The sequence below is a fragment of the Python bivittatus genome, unplaced genomic scaffold (genome assembly GCF_059951505.1).
Source record: "Python bivittatus isolate LINGU-HERP-01145 unplaced genomic scaffold, Pbiv_v1 ctg000440_np1212, whole genome shotgun sequence".
In the NCBI taxonomy this organism is placed as follows: Eukaryota; Metazoa; Chordata; class Lepidosauria; order Squamata; family Pythonidae; genus Python; species Python bivittatus.
Window position 1 is genome coordinate 10,266,410 of NW_028277063.1, and position 22,207 is coordinate 10,288,616.

A 22,207-nucleotide genomic window follows, 5' to 3' on the forward strand; every position below is an offset into this window, starting at 1 on the left:
TATTTTTCTGAAGTATTTTCTATGCTTTTTAAACTGACTGTACCCCACCCTCCTTATCCTGGTCTTGGCCATAATGAAGATTTGATCTCCATGACTTTCCCCCTTAAGAGCCATATTAGAATCAACTGTATTAAAGAGGTTTTAAAAAAAAATGTTGCAATCATCTTTAATGTTAGAAGGCAACTCCAAATAAGGGAGTGGGAGTAGAAACCTAAGAGGGATACCCTACAACATGAATCCAAATATGCAGAGCAGTACCTGGTACTAAAAGGTATATTTTACTTTGGGGACAGTGTTTCATTTTATCATACAACATTGCCAATTGTAGCAGCTTTTAGAATATTTTACAGCCATTATTGGACCTATTTAAATATCTCCTCAGTGATCAAATTCATAGTGACTTTAGCAGTGGAAAAGTTGCTAACTGGTGCTATTAGGGTAGGGAAGCAAATTGAGGTTAGTTCATATAGAGACACTGAGGGTTATGATTAAGAAAGTAATACAATCCTGGATGTTAAAATAATATTATACACTATTTTGTTATGGTCTGTGGACTGATTCAATTTTTAAAAAATGGCTTTGGTGTCAAGATGAAGAAAGCCAAATGTCATTAAAATTACTTCTGGGATTCTACATACATAATCTTCCCAGTAGTTTTGTTAACAGAATTTTGATAACATTGCAGTGAAATAGCCCTTAGGGTAAGGAACATTTTGTCAAAATTGAGACAATTTAGGTTGACAGAGTTTTATCCAAAAGGAAAGGGACTGAATTACCTTTAAACGCTTCTTTTCTTTTCTGTCAATTGTTTCTCCTTGCAACGTTCTGTCAACTTCTGCTGCCAATTCCAAATGCCTCGGGTTAAGGTAAATAGTATGGGACTGCCAAGATTACACCTGTGAAAGATTTGGGTGGGACCTACCATGCCCCAGATTGTAAAGTTCTGCCATCAGAATGCTTTTAGTTTGATATAGATCAAGCGTACATTCATTTTAAGTGAAGTCTTGATTCTAAGATAGACCAGAATAATTCAGAACAAATTTTCATTTATTCAAGCAGAATCTTGGAAGATTCTTCATGCTGCAAATGGTAATGTCCCATCAGTTGCTGCAAAGGTGGGGTTTATTGTTCACTTAACATGCCATAGTGGAAGGGAAAGGAAGGGAGTTCAGGTGGGCAGTGACTGACGATTCTGCCCTCCCACCAGAGTGATGCTTGCAGTCAGGCCATTGTCCATCTACGATTAGAAGAGGAGAGAGATCCTCAGCTGTAGCTCCGTAATGCCAGCTCAGTGTTATCTGGTCTTTTGATCAGTGTGATTTCAGAGCTTTATCAGCCAGATGACAGTAAATAACATATTTCATGGGAAAAGCCAATGAGTTCATCCTTCATCTTTCTGCCGCAGCTCGCAATAATCAACCCAACCACTTTCATGATGCGGCATTTTTCTTCCTTTTGGGAACACCCTTCAAAATATAGGATGGAAATTGGCTTCTATTGCTGCATATTTCAACACTTTCTATTCTCAAAAATCATAAGATTTCTTTTTAAAAAAAGGATAGTAGTAAAAAAAGGTGCAATGTTTTCAATAGTATATTCATTTCTCCCTTCCTTCCTTCCTTCCTTCCTTCCTTCCTTCCTTCCTTCCTTCCTTCCTTCCTTCCTTCCTTCCTTCCTTCCTTCCCTTATTTACTTATTTATCAAATTTATATGGCCACCCATCTCATGAAAAGTGACTCTGGGCAGCATAGAACAAATTGATAAAACAGTATACATGTTTTACTAAAACACAGTCCTTAGTAAAAAAAAAGAAAAGAAAAGAAAAGAAAAGAAATTAAAAGTCACAAGGAAAAAGAGAGAATAGTTGTTAACCACAGCAGTGGAACCACCTCAAGGTCTAATCGGTCAGCTGGGTCCCCCAGACCTGATGACATAAGGTCTTGAGGGACTTCTGGAAAATCAGGAAGGATGGAGCTAATCTCAGTTTGGGGGGGAGAATGTTCCATAAGGTGGGTGCCAGGGCAGAGAAGGCCCACCTCCAGGGCAGAGAAGACCCACCAAGTGTAGTTCCCCAGCAGACGGGACCCACAGCACACCTCTTCTGCTGGATGTGATGAGACGGGCAGATAGAATTGGGAAGAGGAGGTCCCTCAAATAACCAGGCCCCATGCCATGAAGGGCTTTAAATGTTAAAATCAGCATCTTGATTTGGACCCGGAAGCAAACAGGCAACTAATGCAGCTCATGGAGCAGAGATATACTATGTGCCGCTGCATTCTGCCCCAGCGAAAGCTTCTGGATACTCTTCAAGGGCAGCCCTGTGTAGAGCGCATTACAGTAATCCAGTTGGGAGGTGACTAGGGCATGAATGACTGTGAGCATTTGATCCATTTGAAATAATTTAGCAGTTCCACCTTTAGTCGCAGTGACACATCAGAGACAGGAAAGTTGCACATCTTTATATTTTTATTATTACTTCAAAAACCTGTTTAATACAGAAGAACTGATTGTTGTGCTATATTTTTATATCATAGATAGATAGATAGATAGATAGATAGATAGATAGATAGATACACACACACACAATATGCATTTAATCATATTAGAGTAACATGTCAGAATGCCACATTGATAAATATGGAAGGTGAAGACATCATCAGAAATCCCAGATTTAAAAACTGGGAATCTTGCACAAATGGGAAAGTATTTCTCATAGCCTTCTACAGCAAACCTTTGATGACATATCAGAGAAACGAATGTTGATCTGATTGTTGTTCTTCCTTTTATTATGCCTGAGAAAGAGAGAGAAAGGGCTACAATATGCATTTAATCCCATTAGTTTAATATCTCACACAACCACAGGTGAAGGCATCATTTGAAATGCTGCATCTCATAGACTAGAAATCTTGCACAGATGCAAAATGGCTTCTTATAGTGATTTACAGCTACATCTCAACTGTGTCTTCTGTTTTTCCCGACCAGGGTCATAATTTCATGGGTAGCCAGGGGACGTCATAACACTGTGACATTTGACCAGACTGATACATCTGAAGCATCGTCATCCACTCTAAAATTTAGTGGGTAAAAGAGCACTTTTGAGGTCAGCTAAATTTGGGAGATTTCAGAAATTTGCTGTAAATGGATCCGCTAGTACACGAAACTGTCACTAATAATTGTAGTAGTGTAATGATTTTGACTGAATGATGAATTTTGCATCCTCCATTGTACCATCAAATATTCAAATATATTTACTGTAAATAATCCATTAAGAAAATGCATGCTTTTAAGGGCATATTAAAAATATTGAAATAGATTTTTAGACAATTTCCCTCAGCAAAATTCCAGATCAGTGCAGAAAGAGAATGGAATAGAATTATGGATAAACATAAAAAATTATAGAGGATGGAGAATAAGCAGATTTTCCCTTCTCTGATATTGAGGCATGCATGAATTACAAATTACAAAATTGTTACTGAATTCCAAATTTAAGCTTTCAATTCCATTGAAATTCAGATACTGAATGCAGATGGATTCAGTAAAAAAAAAAAAAAACTGATATTTCACTCACCACTATTATTTTATCTGGCTCTTGTCCCTCACCCAGTTTCTTTATTCAGCTTCACCCTAGTTAGGGATAATGATATAGGTTTAGTCATTCCTTGGATTAAATGGTCCCAAAGACCACAAGAACGACATAATCATTTCTTGCCTCTGACCAGTCCCTTGAGCTACATGAGTTCTTGACTGAGAGCTCAAATTTCGTAAAGGCTTTGGCTGCATCAAATACTTTGAGATAAAACCTTCAGAGATCACTATTAACTTATCAGCATTTTATGGGCAAACATTCTCATCCTAGGCTGAAACACTGTTTTGACCAGGACTGGTGGCAAACCAGGCTAGATTTAGTGACCTCTGCTTTCAAATCCAGCAATTGTCCCACCATTACATTGTAATTTTGTTTTGTTTTGTTTTGTTTTGGAAGATAGTATTTTTAAGTGCTTGATTACTTTGCATGAAACAGACCTGTCCATTATTTCAGGAGGATATCCAGATAAAAATTTTGTCCACTGAATCTGAATTCCAGGAAATGGAGGGCAGGGAGATTTATGCAAAAGAAAAGTGAAAACCCTGAAATAGTTATTTGCTATTTGCTCAAAGAAAAATAATAGATACAGTTTCAGTATTATTATTTTTATTGTGATTATTCTTACTTTTAACAAGACTTAGCTGGAATATTACCATTTTTCTCAGCCCATAACAGATTCCAACTAAGATAGGAATGGAAGCAATTGTGATTCCAAGTCTCATCATTCGACTCAATCTGCCATGATCTACAGGATGAAATGAAATGAAACTATTAGTAGACTTATAGATCCAAATGAACATGCCTGCTGTTGTGATCCTGTGATAAGAAGGTAGGAAGATGAATAATAGATCCTGTTATTATATTCATAAACTGAGGCAGGGGGAAATAGCTGTTAGTTACTCTATGCATACAAAAATCCCAGCCCAGTGGATTAATCTGAAATTTTTGGTGCGTGAACATGTTCTCTGTCAATGTGACAGGAGGAAGGAAAAATATCTCATTGACTGAAATTTCAAAGCTGTGGCTTCCATACTCTTTGTTGTAATGAGACTTTCCTAACCATTATTTTTTCATTCTCTGCATGCCTTTTGGAGAAGTGTTTTGTTTTTGTTTCGCCAAAGGCAGCATCACTTAAACGCATTGCTTTAAGGGCAGTAGGTGGGGGATTCTTTGATATTATTATAAAGGTTTCGGCCTTGAAGTTCAATGCCGAAACTTATCTTGCCTGGCAAATACAGCAGCTGCCTGATTAAAATGTGGAATGAGAGCTCCTGCGAAGGAGTTGATGGGCACAGGATAAAGTGATGACCTTGAATGTCATGAGAGTAGAGAGGATAACTGCTGCTGGGAACGTAGTGATGGCTGATAGGCTGATAATGGAATAAGAGTCCTCAGCACTAGCAAACTAAAAAATTCATGATTAATCTCTTAGGGGTTGAAAACTACCTAGTATTTGTCCTTCCCTAGCACCAAAAAAACAAAAACAAAAACACAGTCCAAATTGTTTTCTTTTTTAGCAAAAAAAACAACAACTCCACTTTCAAATAGCCAGTCTTGTTCCTCTGGCAATTTATTCACTGTGGAAAGTGGATAAAACAAAATAGTTTTATATCAGTTTATTTTAGGAACGTAACCTAGAATTAGCTTGATTGTCCTGTTTCGATATAAATGTAGAATGTAAACCGAATTAACTATGATGATGATGATATTGATAATAGTCATGATGATAACATTAATGAATATTTTATGTATTTTAGCAATCTTGGAAATACAGAAAAAGTGTTAGTTTTTAACTTAAAGGAAAAGAAAAAGAAAAAAAAACATGGCCTTCACAAGGGTGCTAGAACCACCAATTGAAGAGGGTCAGTGCCTAAGGGATTTATGTATAAGTTGGGTCATATTTTCTCGCTTCACCATTTTTATTTATTTACATGTATATACAGTGGTACCTCAGGTCATGAACTTAATTCGTTCCGTGACTCTGGTCGCGACCCGAATTGGTCGCAACCCAAATCAAATTTTCTCATAAGGTTAAATGTAAATACAGTTAATCCGTTCTGAACCATATGTATTTTTTTTTAACCACAAAAATATGAAACAAAGTACAGTACAGTACAGTACAGTACGAAGAGAGAGAACACTAACCTTGCTCAAGGCGACTGGTGTGGAGGACAGGAAGGCGGGTGGGGAGGTGGTTATTGTTTGGAGGGAGAGTTCCCCTCCCTACAGGAAGCCACGACCACGTGTCACAGCAGGGAAAATGGCCGCGGATCCCGTTTTTCATCCGATGCGGAGTTTGCGAACGGAAGCAAAATTTTGCGAATGGTGCTGTTCATGAACCGAATTATTCGTGAACAGAACTGTTCGTGACCCGAGGTACCACTGTATTTGATTGGGAGTCTGCCGAATTCCCAAAAGACTCTGGGCAGCTTCCCATACACACAAAGAAAAACAAACCCAGGCAATAAAAATTATGTTTATCCAGAACAGGGAAACAAGCAAGCATATCCCAAAATAGCAAAAACTAATAAAGGGTCAGCACCCACCCACACTCCAGATCTAGGAACAGAGCCATGTTTCCAACAACTTCCAGGAGAGCTGTAGCATGGGAGATTTTCAACCTCTGGGGGATGCTGTTCAAGATGGCAGGCAGTGCAAGGAAAAGGTATGCTGCTTAGGTTCCAATATATGACACTGTTTGATTGAGGGGAGCTTTACTAATCAAAGGCATAACAAAATCAAACTCAGTTCGGATAAAGTCACAACACTATGCGCTGAGCAACTGACTGGGACTTGCCAGTCACAGTCCAACTGCAGGCAAAGTTGAGCAACTTTGTCTGCCAGATAGAATGAATATTCCTCACCATGGCCCTGGAGAAGATCCTGTAGCCCAGCCCCCCCCCCCCAAAGGGAGCAGATCACCCTGATCAGAGTTACTGGGTGGCTATCGGCAGACACAATCAGGACAAAGAAATAGTCATGTTTGCTACACTTGTCACCACGATATAGGCCCAAATATGACTCTTCTTCATGTTTGGTTGGGTTTGCTCTTTCTCTTTCTCCAAAGGTGTTCTAGGCATCGCTTCTAGCAATTCATCTCCTGGAGCTCTTGGGAGAACCAAGGAGCACCCTGGGATTGGTACACAGAGAGAGGTCACATAGGAACAATCCAGTCCAGGGTCTCAATCACAAGCTTATTTCAGGCTGGATCCAAGGCCTCAGCTGAACTGCCTGTCAGGTCCTTGGGAAAAACTCCAAGCTCCCTCTGGCACCCAACAGGGTCCATCAGTTGTCTGGGGTGGGCCCACATAATAGGCCCTCTCTCCCTGTGGAGGTGAGTGGTCACAGCGAGTTGTAGGGCAACCAAAGAGTGATCTGTCCATGGCAAAGGACTGATGCTAATATTCTCCAATACCAGATCTCAATGCAACTGTCCTCAGCCAAAAACCAGATCTAACAGTGACCTCTAGAATGTGTAGGGACTTCTATCATTTGGGACAGGGCCATGGTTGCCATGGAGAACATAAATTCCTGAGCTGCCCAGACTCCACAAGGACCATTCACCTTGGGGATTCCACCACGAACCCAGCAACAGAACCCAGCAGCTCCAGCAGGGATGATGCTGGCAGTAGAGAGAGCAGTACACCAGCAATAATCCCAACTATTCACGAAGGCCTAGGTTAAGCCAGAGGGTCTCACATCCAGTTATGTGCAGGGAAGAGCCTCTAACAAGCCTCAATGACACGCAGATGACAATACCCACCCAACCCCACTTACCCCAAGGTCACAGGTGTTGCTAAACCTAAAACCCAAGTGGCAATATTTGTGAGAGGGGACCCTCCCGGGCCCACCCAAGTCTCATGCCAGATTGGCACCCCCATACACAATTAGATCCTGGATGAGGGTAGATTTATTACACACCAACCTGGCATTCAAAAGCAGCAGCCAGAGCCCAGGTCCACCAAGCGTCCATCTACATGGTCCAGAGGGTGAATGCTGAAAACCAGATGTTGGGATTGCTCTCAAACAGGGTTCTCCAGTGTCTCCAAGTGCAGCCTGCTGGCCCAGCACAGCCCTGCGCAGCTCCAGCTAGTCCTCCAACTCTGCCGTTCTGGATCTGGTTCTGGGATGACTCCAACAACCCCGGGACTCCAGCCTCTACCTCTATAAAGGCCTCTGGCTGGCACACTGTCCTTGGTCTCTTCTTGACCCTCCTGCCACCACCACGATCTGTGCCCCTCTCACCACCAGGAGCCCAGTGACTACACAAATAGCCCCAAGGGTAGCTCCACAGTGCCAGTCCATTGCACAGAGCTTCTGGCATGCCACAGTTGCAGGTGAGTAAATGTAACAAACAGATATTTAAGCTTAACAAACCAAATAAAACATTCATCCCTGATAACATTTTAATTATAAAACTTAGCAAAAAAACCAAAACCCTAAAAAGACAACCTCCAAAAGTTTCAAAAGAACAAACTAACACAGCACACACCACACTTCTGGACTGCCAGCTTACATGGGAAAACATGTTGCCTTTAGGCACACAGCCATGGACTGCAAGCTGTCAACCTGAGAAAGAAATCATATTCTCAGAAAAACTGCTTACTGTAGAAAATGAGATTCTATGTACTATGTGGGTTTGGGCATGTGTGTATGCTTAAATCCTTGGTCTTTTCCTCCCACCCTCTGAAGTCCTTTTCCTGGCTTTGAGAGTCAGAAACACCTGCTCTATGTTCAATGATTCCCACCTTGTTAGCTTCAGCCTTTAAAATACTTAAAATAAATGATTACATTTCAACAGCTGCTATTAATATGACTAAGTATGGATCTAATCTCATGAGAAATAAAACATTTTATTTTTTCAACAACAGTGAACTCTTAGCCAAGTTCAAGATTCTAATGAATTGAAAAAAATGTTTTGAAATGTGCAAGAATCACTTACCTGTGGAAATTGATGAATCTTCCTGATCTGTAATTTGGATAAAAATGAATAATATATTTATACTTCCTCTTTTGCTTTATATGTCAATGAGAATTTATCTCGTTTTTAACTGTAATTTTTGAACAACATATGAGGATTTCCCTTTTCTTGGGACTTCAGATCACTTTATCACAATTTCAGGGGTTCTGCTCCTTAACTCATATTCTTCAGATATCTACCCTAAAAACACTCAGCTTGTTACTGTGGTGTGAATATTTTTTCTTTCAACTCTCTCCTCCCTCCTTCCTTCTTTAAATACAGAATTGCCTAAGCTAACCACTCAAAACAGCGCTTTCTGTGGAAAACAAAATGATGATTATTATTTTTTTTGAGTGAATCCCTGAAATATAACTATACAACCCCTGAAATATGGCTACAAGAAAAGGGCAATTTTGAATTTTTGTCCAGGGTAGTCCACCCTTTTTGGTGGACACTCCGCAGTGTTACACTCAAAAGGCTAGATATGATACCTACTCTAGAAAAAGTTATGTGTCCCAGATGTTCAAAATTGAAAGGCATAAATATGCAATTCAGTTCGACTTGGGACTAACAGTTAAGGAATGTCAGCTCTTTGAGGTAGACCATACTCAAAGAACAAAATCATGAGTAATAAAACTACTTTTATTATAGAGTTATAGTGGCAAAATCTTGCAACTCTTCCCCACAGTCCATTACAAGGAAGATGCCATTTTAATTCATCAGTTAAAAATGATAATGATAATGACATCTACATGTACATTTATTCTTGTTCGTTTCTTACACTTTTCAGTGACATGAAAATGACCACCAATCCAGCCAGGATAAATACAATTTTAAAAATATGTAATAATTACTTACTTGGGAGATGTGATGAATCTTCTTCAACTATAGCTTAAATAAAAGTGAGTAAAGTGTTTATACTTCCTTCTATTTTGCTCTACATGACTATGAAACTTTATGCTTTTAAGCATCCAACTCATTTTTATAATGCTTCTCTTTACCAAAAGTCCCAAAGCTATATACTGAATTTTTACTTTGTGATAAATATTGTGTGATGTTGATATTTCTATTTTTCTTTTCTTTGTATTTCTTGTTGTATGCTGTGCAACATTTCATAACTGTTGCACTATATAAATGCCATTCATTTTTTCATTTAATCAGTCAGTATCCAATATCAATATCCAAGAATTCCTTTCCCTGTTCCAGAACGTGAGCTAGTTATTGTGTGCTATATAATCACAATTGATTGTATATTTTGCACTGTAGACAGGTGTTTAAAACCTGTGTAATTACTTATCAATTGGCCTTGTATGTTGCTCAGAATTAGAGCAGAATCATTTTATTTTTCATGCTAAATATCTTAATAAATTTGGTTGTCTTTCCTGTTAGTTTATAAAATTTATTCTTTCTGTGGACAAGCAGAATATAAGTCAAATGCATTCTGTATCTTCTAGGCATTTCACATATAATTACAAAATTAATTCATAATGTAAAAGAAACATAAGAGACATCCCCTCACCAGGAATCCTACAAGGAGTGACCAATCATACTCAATAACCTTTAGAAGCAATAGGTTTGAACCCAGGTTGAGTCACCCTTAAGTCTTTTGAATTTAATGGGGATTGATTTGAATGGATCTACTCTAAATATTACAAAATATGGTATTCATCGTTATGCAAAGTTGATGCCATTCACCTCAGTGATCCATGTATATATAAAATTATTCTTGTTTGTTTTCTATACTTTTCGGTGACAAGAAAGTGGGCACCAATCCAATCAGAAGAAATACACGTTTTTTTGTTTGTTTTTAATCCGCTCAGTCATGTCTGATTCTTGGAGAGTGCCTAGACAAGTCCCTGCAGTTTTCTTGGCAAGGTTTTCAGAAGTGGTTAGCCATTGCCTCCTTCTTAGGGGTGAGAGAAAGTGACTGGCAAAAGGTCACCCAGCTGGCTTTGTCCCTGCTGGGTGGCCAGCAGTTTAAAAACAAGTTTAACATATGTAATAATTACTTACTTGGGAGGGGTGATGAATCTTCATGATCTGTAGTTTAAAGAAAACTTAATGAAATGTTTTCATTTCCTTCTACTTTTGCTTTATATGTCAATGAGACTTTATCCCTTTAAACATATATATTATGTTTATATTATGATTTTTTAAACACTTCTATTTACCAAAAATCCCAAAGCTTTATACAGAATTTTGTGTGTCCATAGATACAAATTGAAAATCTCTTAGGATGTGGCTTTCTGAAGAAAACAATAGTAAACAAACCCCAATTCTACCATCCATGCCAGCGCCCCCCTCCCCCCTTCACCCAGTATCATCTGGCTGTTCCTTCATTCCTGAAAGAGAATGTGGCCTTTGGCAACATGAAATATAGAAAAATACACCTAAAAAATACAAAGGAAGGCACAATCTCTAATTCTTCTGTTTTATTCAGAGATGGGAATTGATGCTTCCTCTAATTTATCTCTCAAAATAATGCCATCATTATCATCCCTAACATCTCCTCTCTATATATAGGTCCCTGATCTGATCTGATCTGATCTGATCTGATCTCATTTGATTTGTATGGCTGTCCATCTTGCTGTAGTGACTCTGGGTGGTTAACAGCAGATAAAAATATAAAACAAATAAAGATCAACAATAACACATATAACCTAGAGGACTACCAAGGTGTGTTTGTATATATACACACATATAAAATGGCCATTACAGTTACTATGTCAACAATCACACAGTTGATAAAGATTCTTAAGTCATGTCCATGGATAACAGTACATTGACAGAAGAGAGAAACCACTACTTTAAAACCAATGCATTTTTAATTCACCCATTTAAAAATTAATTCTGCTTTAAAAAGAGTTTTTTCCTTACCTAAAACTTTGAGAAAAACCTTGGCATTACTGAGACCAGAATTCTTCACCCGGTTGTCAGTGTCCCTGAACTGGAACATGCAGGAAATCTGCCCTGCACCCTCTTCTGATATTTTGTAATTAAAATTATATGCAAATATACTGTCCTCTTGTTCCTGAATTTTCATTTCTTTTCCATCTTTACACAAAATTACCCAGGAAAACCTTGAGTCTGGAGGTATCAGGCATTTCACCCAAATTATATCTCCTTCATCATTGGATGAACTGTTCAGAAACATCTGAGGTGCAGTAAGATTACCTGTGGAAATTAAAAACAAAACTAAATTAACTAGGTATATTATTGTTGTAACTTTTATTTGTTTATGCTGCTCCCTGCTCTAACAGAAATCCCCTGAAGTCACTATATGCTTGACCCAAAATTCAGGTGAGGTTCAATGCATAAAATGGATTTGGATTTCAAGCAAACCAATGGAAATCACTGGGACTTTAGCTGCACAAAAGAAACAAGACTCATGGATTTTATTATACCTTAGTAAGATTGGAACTCAGTCCAATCTTGCAGTTAACATTTAGTGTATCCTTCAAAACCTTTCATATCAAGTGCCTGGAGATTCAAGGGATGGGAGAAATGATGAATCAATCTACCACTAGGTTTATCAAGAAAGAAATGTAGCTCATTTAAAGGAAGGACCTCCAGAAATGGATTCCTGGATTCTTCTGGCAATGGGAAAGTGGGGCATCAATGCTATGTGCATAAAGCATCCTTTCTCTCTGGGAAAATAGGAAGCTGGGATTGATGGGCTTTCATAAGGTAAGTGAAGTGGTAAACAATGAAGCTCATGCATTTTGGGGAAAGAAAAACCTCTCCTATAATAAGGGAATGTAATGGGGCAAAGCTCACCTGGGGCATTACAGCTGTCTTGACTTGTAAGGTGAAAGCCTTAAAAACGGAAAAGAGCTATTACTAGCAAGGAAAACCTGATATTTGAATAATTAGCATTCACAAAAGGTTATATGAGAATATATTTATTAGAATTTATGGTGTTCCATAAATTCAAACTCACAGGTTTAATATATATCAAGGTTATTACAGCCCTTAGGCCATATACACTCAAAATATCTAATAATAGCAGTATTACATCCTTCTAGATGTCAGGTTCGGTCAGCACGAGGCTTCAGGGAAGCACGGGGTTGCAGGGAAGCTCGCAACCAGACCACGCGGAATCCACCGGCGGTAGCTAGCGGGGAAAAGAGGAACCGAAAGCGCCGCTAATTAACGAGCCACCTGCGGCCAGCTAAACAGGAAAACCGCAGCGGAAGCTTTTAACTATGAACTGATAACGGCGCGAGCAAGCAAGGAACGGGGCCGCAGGGCAGCGAAACAAGATCGCAACGCAGCACAGAACCCGCGGGTCTGCACGTAGCAGGGAGGGACCAACCCAGCCGGAGGGGGACAGGCAATCAAGGACAATGGACTCTGACCGACCCTGCCATCATGAACGATCAGGGGGGACATTGGGGGGCCTAATAGCCCACAGCCGCAACGCGATCACGAGGCGGGAAAAAGCGCGGGAAGGGGGGAATATAACAAGTGATGCAATTGTACCAAGCCAGTCCTGGCTTTGCTTGTGACTACTACGTTACGCATGAGTAAACCTTCTTTGTGAACCACACGTGTCACGAGAGTTTCTCTGTCGAACGGGGCAAATCTCACACTAGATACCTACATACATATGCATGTACATATACAAAACAGAAAAACATTAAATATAATATGGGTTTTTGTTTGTTTTATTCAGCAAAAAATTGAAATGGTTACCTATTTTCCTTTTGAAAACAACTCCTTGTTAAAAAAATGTAAGATTTTACCTAAAATTACGACTTAGTTCTATGAACTGCAGAGGACTTTGATGTGAAATATGCATCTTTGGAATATTTTTTTATTTATTTTTAATGTACTAAATTGTACCAAATTAATTCATTCCAGTACACAAGATGTAGTGTCATATGCATTAGTGAAATTAATATACTAAAAAGACTATTCCCATTCAATTATATTCTTAAAATTATTCTAACATTCTTTGTTATATATGAATTTTATTAAAAGTTTTAAAAAGAAGATAAAAGCTAACCAAAACTAATACTGAGTACAGAAAGAAAAAAAGGAAAAGAAAGCGAAATAGAAAAAGAAAAAGATGCAGAAAGAAAAGTTAAAAAGAAAGCTTCCAATTTTCTCCACAGCAAATACAAGTATGATTAGAAAGTTATCTCTTTCTCTTGACAAAAAGAAAAGCTCACTTTTTTCTATTAAGTATTTTTTTTCTAATCATAAAAACCACAAGTCATAAGTGCACTTTTTTTCTGTACCATGCAAAAAGTGTAAAAGGGAAAATTAATCTAACATTCTGATTAATTTCAGTGATGAATGAAATCACATTCTTTGAATGTTTGTTCAGAAATTCTTCTTTGAGACCATTCATCCCCTATACTAGCAATGAAAATTAAAATGTCTTAGAGTATCCTGATATATAATGTAAGTCCAAATCTTGAATTATATCAAGATTATTAGTGTATCAATGAAACACTAACAAGCATTCATTTATTATTGTATTACTTAAAAAAAATTAAAACATTAAAAAAAACACCTTTAAATGTTACATATGACAGGCCTCTGTACACATTCATTAGTCCCACATTGCAATAATATCTGCATACATACATTTTGCTGTTGAATTAAAATATGCTAAACTCTTCCTGGGATTTAGTTGTATTCCTTGAGAAAGTCATCATTATTTGAAAATGCTTTTAAAATTAAAAAAAAATGTTCTGCAATTCTGAATCTACCATAAAATATGAGTTACCCTCACTGAATTCAAAGCAATTTACTTCAGACTAGACATAACTATTAAGAATCAAAAGTATTTTAAAAAAAACAACCTGAAAATTCCTCTTTTTCTCAAGATCTGATTGCTAAAAATGAAGGATTCTTAGCTACATTTTACTAATGTTTCTTTTTTCCACTCCATGTTCTCTAGGTTTCAGCTTAGATGAGGAAAAAGTAAATGGAGGAATATTGAATGAAACTCACATCGAGGATGGAAAGAGAAATCAGCAATATTAGAAGAATGTGGGATTCAGCCAATAAAAAACTTCTCTTTCATTTCTGACATCAGCATTTCTACATTTTAAAGCCCCACAAACATGAACTGAATAGACAAAGAAACTTATTAACCTATTCATTTATACTGGGCATTCCTATAAACTTTAGAAAGACATACTATTAATTATACTCACAAAAAAGACAGAGCCCCAGCAAGTGTGTCATTACAAACGTAGCCATTATCATTCCACTTGCAAGCTGTCATCAGGTTTCTCCTGCTTTTAAGTTAGACATCTTCTGCTACTGCTTCAGGATGAACAGGTTTTGCATGACACTGAAGTTGCACATGAGTTCCCACTTCTTCGTTCCTTATTTGCATGTAAGATTGAAACAACACTCTAGTCTCATTTCAGTTAGAAAGAAACAAAGATGTCTTATATACTCCTGTATCACAAAGTATTCACCTATTCTATGTCTTATATTTCTAGGACTTTTGCCTTTAAAGACCACATTAGAATAATCTATATTAAAGATTTTCAGTTTTGTGCAACAGTCTTTAATACCTAGAGGACAACTCTAAATAAGGATTTTACTGGTTGTATGAGCCTGAAACAGATACCATGCAAAATATATCTAAATATCCAGAGCAGAGCCTGGAATGAGAAGGCACAATTTGCATTTGGAACAATATTTCATTTTATCATGCAAAATTGTCAATCTTAACACCTACTGCTTCTGTTAGGTGAAAACGTTTAGAAGTACTTTAGAAAAAAAATGGCTAAATTCCTGTCCTATCTTTTGTGCTCTGTGTCCAGTTTATTTATACAACCTATATGCCTCAACTTCTTAGAAAAGCTTTCTGTAAAGCACATTTTGAACAACTAGATTCTATGGTAAGAGATGGGAGATTCCATGGGGTTCATTTCAAGGACTGTATCTGTGGTACACCACCTATTAAAGACGCTGCACATATCCTGACTTATTACAAATTATGTTCTGCAAAAAGGACTGTTTACTTAGATCTTTGTTTAAAAACTAAAAAATATTGGGACACCGAGGAAAAATTACTTCTTGCAGGGAACAAACCTACATATCACTAGCAAGACTGCAGTTTTTATATCAAAGCCCATTTTGAAGAGGACAGATGACAAAGAACAGATTGGGGTTAACTGTAGGGGTGATGCTTTATTCTGAATATGTTGTACTGTTTTCTCTGTATTGGTTTTATAGTTTTTTTGATATGGACAGACAACTATTCAATAAACTTTCTTGCTATCTGTTTAGTTAGTACATTTTTCAATTGTATGTATTGGATGCTGTAGGTAAATCACATTCAGAATGAAATCTCTTAAAATATTTAAAACAACCATTATAAATCAACTGACTTAAATTATGTATTTCTTGCTTTGCCCAGGCATGCCAGTAGAACATCTTCCCCACCATCTCCAAGTTTGGGTTATTCCACAACATTAATTTCTTATATGATTCTGGATCAAAATATACTCATTTAGCTATAAAGAGCCAAATATATTTTTAGCAGCTTTCAAGATTGGAAATGAAGATCTCTATTTAACATATTTGGCCCCTAAAACTTGCTGGGATTTCAGAGGGATTAGAGTTGCTCTTCAAAAGAGCTCAAAAATGGCAATATTCAAAAATATTCTAATTCCAGAAAAAATATACTGTAGATGTTAAAATGAAACCCCAATGATACCATTGAAAATCTAAAAGATTAATGCTGCCTTAATCCTAAAGTTATCTCAATTTGGTCAAAAGTATACAAGGGGGTCTGGTCTGCCATAAAAATGTCCTCATTAATTTGTCTACCTATATAAAGTATCTGGTGGGAATTAATATTGTAATCCCTGTTAAAATATATGTTATCTCTATGTAGTATTAATTTTAATTTCATTAATCTTGCCCCAGAGATTTAATTGAAGTTGTATCTCCTGAAATTGCATGTATTTGTTTTGACATATTTAATTCAACATATTGTGATATATTTTAGGAAGGGTATAAACACAAGTATTTTCTGGAGTCTGTACAAATTGTAAATCCTACTTTCTTATAATATAGATATTGTAGATCCCAAAGCCAGCAAATTGCTTTTCCAATTGATAGTGTAACCAGAGTATAAACCAAAAGAAGAAGGAGGAGGAGGAGGAGGAGAAGAAGAAGAAGAAGAAGAAGAAGAAGAAGAAGAAGAAGAAGAAGAAGAAGAAGAAGAAGTTGATTGATGTGAATGAAAAGATAGAAGAATATAGAAACTTACATGTAGATATTGGAGCTATTAATTCAGCAGGAGCCCTATTAAAAAATGTGTTGCTAAACATAAATGGGTTGATGAAAGAATACTGAGCAATTTAGTTGCAGAACATCCTCTTTAAAAAATGAAAACTCATAATACTCTATAAATGTCTTGGATGCAGACGACTGGCTTAGCCAGCTATCAGTGAATGCTAATTCACAAATTCATTATATTTGAAGTAAAAAGTGAATGTATTGAGAAATACAAAATACAAAAGCCACATTTCTATGTAACTATAACTTCAAGAATGGGAAGGATGAGAGAGAGAAAATTTCCTTTGTGTCTTCAGAACAGCAACTCATTCCACTAATAATAGGCCAGGTGAGAAACAGATGTAGGAACAATTAGTGAAAACTCTCGCCCTCATCTGTCTTTCATCATTTGCCTAGGAATCAAAGCAACTCATAGAAACAAGGAGATGATGCAGTGTTCAATAGGAGAATAGATCTAAGAAACTTTTTGTTGTCCAAATCTGAAACTTTTCTGTACAGTACCTACTTTAAGGTAAGAAAAAAAAATAGTCCTCATAGTTATTTATTTATTCAATTTATATAGCCGCCCATCTCAGACCAGTGACTCTGCGCAGCTATATACATTGAATAAATATTTAGTGCAACACCATTTTAATTTTACACTTTTAAGGGACAAGATAATTGGTATCTTCAAAAAGATACAGCCTTCCATTAGTTTAAGAAAAGTAAGTAAGCATTTTTGGAATTTTAACAGTGTATATTTACTACTTTCACAAAATGGCTACTCTCGTGAGCAAGTCTAGATACAAAACATCCATTACCTAGAAAAATAACTAAATTGCCAGGATGCTCTTCCCAATCCAGTGGGACCTTTAAGTACTCAGATGTGGTCCTGTTGAGCATATGACACTGGAAGCTACTGTTTTGCTTGGCCATATAGTATTTTCTTATTTTATTTTATTTTATGTTAATGAATCTTTCAATAATCTAAGTGGAATATTTTCAGTAGAAGGTTGCATTTTCTGCAATTGCCTTCTAATTCAGTAGATTCCATTTAATGTTTATCTTCAAATACCACAAAACCTGGGTAAAAAAAATTACATGAAATTTGTTTATTTATAGCATTTGTGGGTTATTTATTACACACTTGATTTTTAAGTCACCCAACATATTCAGCATACAGGCTTTGGACAAAACACAGCTGCGGTATTTTTGCAAGATTTCTGCTTAACCTAAACCAGAAAGCTAAAGATCTTAAGTGAACTTAAGTTGTACAGAACTATTTTCACATGCCTTCATTATATGCAGCATTTCCTTTCTCACTGGTTTGCCAGCCAAGTGCATTTGCAAGATTTCTTAATGCGATAGATACTGAACCTCTTAAGAGCCTTTGAAAAGGGCACACACAGCATTTTTTTAAAAAAAATCAAATAAATATATATTCATTTAAGTAGTTAATGGAGACATTAGCAAATGGCATTTTAATGAATGAAACAGGAATGAGGCTTTCACTAACAAAAAAACAGAGAAAAGAAAAAGCATTTCTACTATATCTGTATCTTCAATCGTTTTATTCGGTGAGGGCAATGGAATGCCTACAGCTATGGGAACTGCACTTTTCCCAACAGGTTCTCCAATTATAGAGACACCTTGAAATAATTCTCATAGTTGTAGTTCCATTCTTTCTGGTTAACGCAGAACCAGTAGCGATGAGGAAAATGATATGCCTCCACTTTAGCCTTGCCACTCACTGTCACTACTCTTCCATGAAGTAACCTGGATTTACGTAGGGCATGAAGTTCAGTTTGCAAACCTCTTTTCCTTTTAAATCGAGGTTTGTAAGCTTACATTTTTCTCAAAGCCTAGTTTAAAGAAGTTTTCCAGCACCCTTCCAACTGTTATTAGGGTTAGGGTTGTAATGGGCATACTTACATCATTCATAAATGTTTGTCATCTTTGAGATCCAGCAAATCTTCCATGAGGGATAGTGACCAGTATTGATCCACTTCTGGAAGGTTTATCATGATAACAGTTATCTATACTTACATGTGAAGATTTACTATAATGTGGGATTAATTATGACTTGTTCTCAGATGCCAAACTCCTGGGACTCTGTCAAACCATGGTGCATAATTGTTCCATTGAATTCCATCATTAATTGGGTTAGAAATACCTTAATATGCTGAACCATATTCAATTCTGGTTTATTTAGCAGCATGCTATATTCTATATTTAGGGGACTGCCTCTCCCTGAGTGTATCTGCCCATTCCTCCAAATCAGATAGGTGGGCATGCTCCAGGTCACTTCCCTTAAATGTTCTCATTTCATGGGAACTCGGAGATATGCCTTCTCTGCAGCTGCCCCAACATTTAGAACAGCCTCCCTGCTGAAATTGGGAGGGATCCCCACCAGTAGCCTTCCAGAGAATGGTGAAGACTTGGCAGTTCACCCAGGCATTGGGCTAGGATGGAAGTGAGCCCAGTAGAATTGGTGGGATGCTGTGGTGCTATAATGGGACATATGATGTTGTTATGGAGTTTTGTGGGTTACATTATTTTGATTTTTTGGAATGTTGTTATGAGCTGCCTATGATTATCATCCACAAAATAGGCAGCCATATAACTTTTCTAAATCAATCAATTAATCCTGTTTGTGGAAAGTTACCACAGTCACTTATCCATTCTCTGATTCCACATACACCAGAAGGTTATTTGAAAAACCTGATGGTATTAAGGACACATATTTATTTTTTATTCTCTGTAGTTAGGACATTTGTGAAGACATGCAATCCCTTTCTTTGATAACGACTGATCTCTAATGACTCTAGTAATTTCCTTTTGTTTTAATTTCAAAGGCACCACCAATCCAAAACACAGAAACTACAGCGTATGAATCCATTGCTCCAGGATAAAGGAAATTTTATGATAAGAATTTCAAACACATCATGTAGAGATGCCAAAGCCTCAGAATAGATGGCAATTTATGGAATTCTATTATCCAGAAGTGCAGAAGAAAAATGAACAGATTTGGAAACCTTAGAGTTCAGAAAAGGAATGAAGAAAATAGCCCGTTGACTTTATTCATCCTTTTCTTCCTGTTAAATATGTCTGCATGTGCTGTGTGTATTCTTCCATCTTTTCTCCTTTAGTTTTTATAGCATACCCAAAAGTTTTTCTTTCCTTTAGCTAGTCTGTCCTTCCTTCCTTCCTTCCTTCCTTCCTTCCTTCCTTCCTTCCTTCCTTCCTTCCTTCCTCATTCATTCATTCATTCATTCATTCATTCATTCATTCATTCTTGTTGTTGGTTTGTATTAGGGATTGGGTTAGGTTTGGGAAGAACAACAAAATGTTCTTTGTGTGAAATAAGTGGTTATAACTGCTGTGCCGCTGGAAAAAAACATTAATAAGTGGTATCTCTTTGCAAAGGAGTGAATGTGGGCCGCTTGCCTCTCTTTACACCTCACCAAAAAGTGGAGAGCATTAAAGGTGATCCAAAAGAATATCATGTTTGAAGCTATAAAATTATGGTGAAGCGTTCATTTCTGCAGATCATCCACCAAAGTGACCAATGTTGTTTGTCTGTGTAGGCCTGAATTCAGAATTAAACACATCCAACTAATCCATTTACCTTTCATTCTCTTGGGCTGAAATCCTACCAACCTGTTAACAGTTTCTTCAGAAAGGGGAAGTTGGGGATTGGTCAGAACTTGTCTGTACATATTCCTATATACTATTCTTGATATTTTGATAAGGGGATTGAACCTTTGTCAACCTTTTTTTTTTTTTTTTTGAGGAAATAAATATTGTGTGCAGGATATTTCAAATTCATGTAAATAATGTCATCATTACAAAAATAAAACTGAGTTTGCTTCTAAACAAACGTTCAGTTGCCATGGAAAAGTTACTATGGTGGTGAAGAAAAATGTGTTGCAGAAAATTGTTACATAATAAATAATAAAATGTATATGTGCAACTATGGACATACATTTATAGCCAGGTCCCCTGACTATGAAATTTTTATAAGAAAAAGGAAAGAAAGAGATGCCAAAATGATCCCTCTTAAGATTCCACAAGTCCCTCAAGACCTGGCTATGTGATCAGGCCTGGGGCTCCCAGGGGACCGGGAAGATTTTATGATGGCTCCCTTATTAATTTTATCCCCTCCTGTTCTTTTTGTGTTTTTACAGCTTTTTATATGGAGTTATTTTTATGTATTTATTTTTTAATTGTTGTACGCCGCCCAGGATCACCTTGTATGAGATGGGCGGCTATATAAATATGAGAAATGAAATGAAATGAAATGAAATGAAATGAAATGAAATGAAATGAAATGAAATGAAATATAGAGAGGACCAATCTGTCTTCTACTCTCCCCATCACCTACACTCTCTGAGTAGTCAGCTGAGGTACTCTGGGCTATGGGGCCCTGAACTTTGCTCCCAACAGCCATAACTAGATTCACCAATAGATGAACTATCCATCCATCCAACCTACCAATCAACCAATCGATGCATTTATCTTCAGTTGTACAAAACGTTATAGGAATTATATATTTTTAAAAATCTGAGATATAAATATTCCCTCTGTCCAATATGATGTAGGGCATCTTTCCTTATTTATTTTGTGAAAAGGTTAGTTACACTCCTCACTTTTGGAAATTGGTTACTAAAATTCCCTGATTTCATGTCTTTTGGAATGGTTCTGTTGGGACAGATATAATACCTCAGAGGTTTGTGCTTTAAAACACCATCTACCTGAAACATAGTAAGATTCAGAATAGTTTATTCTACTGTACATCTTTTATGGCATTCTGCTATTTAATGTAGCTTAAATCAAGCTTGCAGTGCATTTGTTTTTAAATACCATCAGTACAAATTGCATTTGCTTGCAATTCAACTTTTTTTTTTCTGGCAGTGTAGGAAAAAAAAGAAGTGGAGCCTTTCTGGGCATTGATGAATACATATTTCAATCATGCTCATGCAAAGACAAATCAAACAGCAGTTGGACAGGAGGTGAAAAGGAAAGAATACAAGATGGCTGCCAGGGAGCTCTGCAGCCATAGGCTTCATGGAGAAGAAGCTGAATAAACAAAGGCAAAGCCCAGGACTCAAAGTAAGGAGACAAATGGAGAGAAAAAAGTAAAGAAATAGAAAAGAGAAAAAAAGCAGCAACTGAGAAAACTGGGGAGACGGAGGCATTTTTTCTTCCCCATTGACAGGTGTGAGGTAAAAGTTCTTCAAGCCATTTCCCTCAGAAGGAGCAAAGATTTGGAAGAAGAGGAAAAGATTCAAGAAGCCCAGCCCTAAATAAACAAACAGAAAAGGTGAAGAAAAGGTAAAGACTGACAGAACAGAAATAGAAAACAGAAATTAAAAAAAGATAAACCACAGGTCAAACTCTGCAGA

General features: G+C 37.1%; 1 protein-coding gene across 5 annotated transcripts; it reads right to left on the bottom strand.

Moving 5' to 3' along the window:
- Positions 1–2,456: 2,456 nt before the first annotated feature.
- LOC112542648 (uncharacterized) lies at positions 2,457–15,019 on the bottom strand. 5 transcript variants are annotated; one of them, XM_088142873.1, is made up of 8 exons: positions 14,717–15,019; positions 12,324–12,362; positions 11,424–11,720; positions 10,560–10,586; positions 9,405–9,437; positions 8,529–8,555; positions 4,240–4,331; positions 2,457–2,792 (listed from the first exon to the last, which is right to left on the bottom strand). In XM_088142873.1, exons 1-8 carry the CDS (start codon positions 14,766–14,768, stop codon positions 2,787–2,789), a joined length of 573 nt encoding a protein of 190 aa, XP_087998999.1. In that variant the 5' UTR covers positions 14,769–15,019; the 3' UTR covers positions 2,457–2,786. The 5 variants fall into 5 exon arrangements, with proteins under 5 accessions (XP_087998999.1, XP_087998997.1, XP_087998996.1 ...); XM_088142871.1 differs by lacking the exon at positions 2,457–2,792 and adding an exon at positions 3,568–3,624; XM_088142874.1 differs by lacking the exon at positions 2,457–2,792 and adding an exon at positions 7,512–7,582 and having other exon boundaries at positions 4,262–4,331.
- Positions 15,020–22,207: the final 7,188 nt, after the last annotated feature.